This window comes from Mesoplodon mirus (assembly GCF_964341445.2).
Source record: "Mesoplodon mirus genome assembly, chromosome: 18".
In the NCBI taxonomy this organism is placed as follows: domain Eukaryota; kingdom Metazoa; phylum Chordata; class Mammalia; order Artiodactyla; family Ziphiidae; genus Mesoplodon; species Mesoplodon mirus.
Window position 1 is genome coordinate 27,402,298 of NC_138994.1, and position 4,189 is coordinate 27,406,486.

At 63.8% G+C, this 4,189-nt stretch overlaps 1 protein-coding gene across 1 annotated transcript; it reads right to left on the minus strand.

Annotated features, from left to right (window-relative positions):
- Nucleotides 1-931: 931 nt before the first annotated feature.
- LOC309793593 (forkhead box protein J1-like) lies at nucleotides 932-3,882 on the minus strand (the record flags this gene model as incomplete). The annotated part of the gene is made up of 2 exons (XM_082604216.1): nucleotides 932-1,699; nucleotides 3,385-3,882. 2 exons carry the CDS (start codon nucleotides 3,880-3,882, stop codon nucleotides 932-934), a joined length of 1,266 nt encoding a protein of 421 aa, XP_082460342.1.
- Nucleotides 3,883-4,189: the final 307 nt, after the last annotated feature.

Sequence of the window (4,189 nt, forward strand, 5' to 3'; positions counted from 1 at the left end):
GAAAAAGGTTAAATTGCCCGATGGGTTAGGAGAGGGGATGTGGGATGCAGCCCAGGGCGTTTATGGTGGAGCAAGACACTCCCCTGCAGGAGTGCAAGCAAGGGCACGGGGCCATCCCCCCATTCTTGGTCCCAGTGGTTCTAGCAAGCACTGCGTCCCTCCCAGTTAAGCCTCAGCTCTAGCTACACTCACTACATTAGTCTGTCTGTCCCCTTTCCCTCTGCAGCTTGGCTGCCCCAGCCCCTAACCCCCAGATCCCCATCTCCCCGCTGCTCTCAGCCTCAAGTTGGGCTCAAAGATTAGGGACACATACCCTCTGCCCCACCTCTAGGGATGAAGCCAGAAGATCCCAGAGGCCTTAGAAAATCTCCTGGCTCCACCCGGCACCCCGGCCTCCTTTCTGTCTCCTCTCTCTTCCCCCCTCCGCCTAGCTCCTCCTCACAGACTGCCAGGAGAGGCCTCTTGGGTGTTCATTTGCAGTCACCTAATCAGCATTGGTTGTACCTGGGAACTTGCTCTGGATAGAGACCTGGGGAGGAGAGCAGGAGAGAGAGAAGCTTGGAAGCTAAGGTGTTCTGGGGCGGACCCTGTACTGATGTTTCCAGCTTGGCCAGGGCCCCTCCAAGCCGCAGCTCTCATAGTGCAGGGCCCTTAGCGTGTCTCTGGGGCAGGGAAGAAGTGGATCAATGAAACACTGTGTGTATGGGGGGCTGGGGAGCGGAGGCAGCAATTTGGGTCCTGGGCCCCAATTCTCAGCCTGCTGGACTAGAATCTGAGGATGGCCTGGGCTGGGGGCCGTGTGGCCTGGTGGGGTGAGCTGGCCCAGCCCCTGCCTGGGCGGTAGGGTGTCCATGGGCCTGCACTGGCGGGGAGGGGGGCAGTCTGGGCCCAGACTTCGGTGCTGTCTGGAGGTGGGGCAGGGCCTGGCTTCTTACAAGAAGGCGCCCAGGCTGGCCCAGTCATGCAGGTCAGAGGCCAGTGTGGCATCCCCGGCCTCAAAGAGGGGCTCGGGGGGCAGGGAGCTACGGGTGCTCTCGTCCCAGGGGTGCTCCAGGAAGGATGTGGCCAGGAAGGTCTCATCAAAGTCCAGGCTGTCGGTAGCCTGCTCCGCTGGAGGCCCCCAGGTAACAGGGCAGTCGATGTGGTGGCCATGGATGGTGAGGTCCACGTCCCCGTGTGAGGCAGGGCTCAGCGGCGGGATCAGCTCCGAGATCTCCAGCGTGCCCAGCTCCCCGTCCAGCGTGCCAGCGTCCAAGATGGCCTCCCAGTCAAAGTTGCCCTTGAGGGGTTCCAGCTCACCCTGCTCCTCCTGGGTCAGCAGCAGGGGGCTGGAGGGCCGCGGGACCTTGGCCTCCTGCTTGGGCAGCGGCTGTTGACGCTTACGCCCCAGCCTGCGCTCGCCTGCACCCCAGCCCGCCTCCCCAGTGGCCTCCTCGAACTCCCGCAGCAGCTGCTGGGCCTCGGTGCTCACGGTCAGTGGCCCGGCCCATGGGGCGGCGCTGGGCTCTGGCACGGCCTGGCGGGCAAAGGCCGGGTGGATGTGGACTGGGGGCAGCCGCTGCTTCTTCAAGGCCCCACTCAGCAGCCGCTCTGCGTACTGGGGGTCGATGCACCAGAAGCCCCCCTTGCCTGGCTCGTCCTTCTCCCGAGGCACCTTGATGAAGCCCTTCTTCAGGGACAGGTTGTGGCGGATGGAGTTCTGGACACAGGGAGGTAGGAGAGAAGGAAGACAGCTGGGAGAGTGGGTGGGGTCAGTGATGGGGGGCTCCTAGCGCCACTGCCAGTCCCACCACCACCTTCTCTCCGATGGGGGCAGGGGAGACAGAGGCGCTGCTCCGAGCGGGACGCTCTGGGACACCAGCCACGGGGCACCAGGAGCTGGGAGTGCTGTCGGGGGCTTTTGTTCCCTTTGGCCAGGATATCTGCCTGCTCGGTCATCCGAGCCCTGAGCCGCAGGGTGGCTCTCAGTGCCAGCCTGTCCTGCCCTCCCTCCCTTACCCCGCTGCTTGCGGCCTCTGGTCAAAGGCCTTGGCTCCCCCAGGTCCTGGACGGCCATCTCCCTCTGCCTGGGCCTGGCTGGCCTTCTCTGTTTGTGAAATGAGTGAGTGGGTGTGAGGGTGTGTGTGTGTGGGGGGGGATGAAGTGTGGGAGGATCTGATGACTTTCCTTGTTTCTAGAGCCGGCTGCTGGCCTGGGCCCTCACCCACCATGTCCCCCTCCTCCCACCCCAGGCTCTGAGGCCTCAGTTGATTATTACCCAGCCAAGAGCATAGCGCTCATTCCTGGGGCCTCTCAGGCTTGGGGTAGGGTGGGTGGTGGTGGAGGGTCTCTGCTTTCTCACCAAGGTTACAAATGGTACCTGCCCCAGGGTCAGGGCCCAAGCAATCGTGGAATAGCTGTGATTACAGGAACTCTGATCCTGTGACCTGTGCCACAGGGAAGGATCTGTGCATCCTCAGGGTCTCTGTCCCCAAGTAGCCCCTGATCCTGATGGTCGAAGAGGCTCAGGGCAGCGTGTGCCCAGCCTGAATCACCATCCTGCCTTGTTCAGGCCTGGGTGCACAGTCCAAACCACGCTGGGGCACAGGGGTCTGGGGCCTGGTGGGTGGGGCCGGCAGGTGAGTAGTGCCCCCTGGCAAGACTGGGAGGTTTACATGGTGGTGGGCCCCTTGGCTGCTCTGTGCCAGGTTCCGGACACTTGGAACATGAAGCCAGTGTGGGAGGAAAGAGCCCCTGTGGAAAGCACGTGGCTGAGGTAATTGTCCCCCCAGGGAGGTTGATGAGAAGAGGGGGAGGAGTGTAGGCAGGAAACTAGGGAGGGCTTGTGGTGGGGGCTGGCACAGCAGCTTTCGGAAGGCCCCGTAGCCCTTCCACTGGGACACCGATGGCCTTCACACCCCGCAGCACGCCCCTCTCCCCTCCCAGAGCCCCTCCAGCCAACTGAAAGCAGGCGGGATGCAGAGTCTGGCAGGAACGATGCTCTGCCTCCAGTCAGGCCCTGACAAACTGACCTTGAGGAGGGTAGTGTCAAGGAATTCCAGGACTTGGGACAAAAATGTGTCCCTCAGTCCATCAACCTACCCTGGGGGGCTGTGTCCACGCATAGTTCAGCCCTGGTCTTTGGGCTGAGCCTGCCGGATGAGTGACAAGTTCTTTCCCCTTGAACCTCTATGTCGGCACCCCTGCAGCCCTCTGAACATCCTCCCTCCTCCGTCTCTGAAGTCAAAGGGGCAGCAGTCCAAGCACTGGGCTCCCTTGAGGTCCTTCCTGGACGGCCTTCCTCTCTCGGGGCCCTGGCCGTACCGCGCCTACTTGGCCTGCGGATCTGGGATGTGAGTCCAGTCCGCGCGGGCATGGGGAGGGAGGGAGGGAGTGCCTCCCTACCTGCCAGGTGGGATCAGCGTGGCGGAAGTAACAGAAGTTGTCCGTGATCCACTTGTAGATGGCCGACAGGGTGATCTTGGTGGCCTTGCTGGCCTGCATGGCCATGCAGATGAGCGTGGCATACGAGTAGGGCGGCTTCACGTGCGGGTTGGTGGCGTAGTCCACGTCGTCGGGAGGCGAGGCCTGCAGCCCCGAGGGGGCGCTCCGCGGCGTGCAGGAGGACGTGGGCTTGCCGGGTGTGTGCGGCTGCCCCAGGCAGGCGGGGTCCGCCGCCAGGGGAGACCCCGGCTCGGCCGAGCCTGCCAGCTCGTGGGAGCCGTGGGGGTCGGTGTCCCCCGAAGGCAGGGCGGGGAGCTCGGCGTTGAGAATGGAGAATTCCTGCAGCCACTGCAGGCTGGTCAGGCTGTCATTCAGGGCGTTGGACTCCTCCAGGCCGCCTTCCGGTCCGGCCTCCTCCGCTGCCCCTGCTCCCGAGACGCGTAGCCAGCTCTCCGCCATATCTGCGGGGACTCTCCGAGGGGGCTGTCAACATCCACGAGCCGAGCCGAGGGTGGCCGCCGAGCTCTCCGGCCCGCTGACTCCCGCGGCTTCAGTTACGCAGCCTCCCGGAAGCGGGCTTCCATCCCGCGATCCGGGGGTAGCCTCCTCCAAACGGAATGTGGTGCCTGCGGGGACCAGAGCGGGAACTGAGCCCTCTTTCCCCACCCCCGAGGGGAGAGTGTGGGCGAGGGGGGAGGCTCTTACTAAAATCCTTCCTGCAGCTGGGGAGGATCTTTTACTGCCGACGTCGGGGAAACAGAAGGTG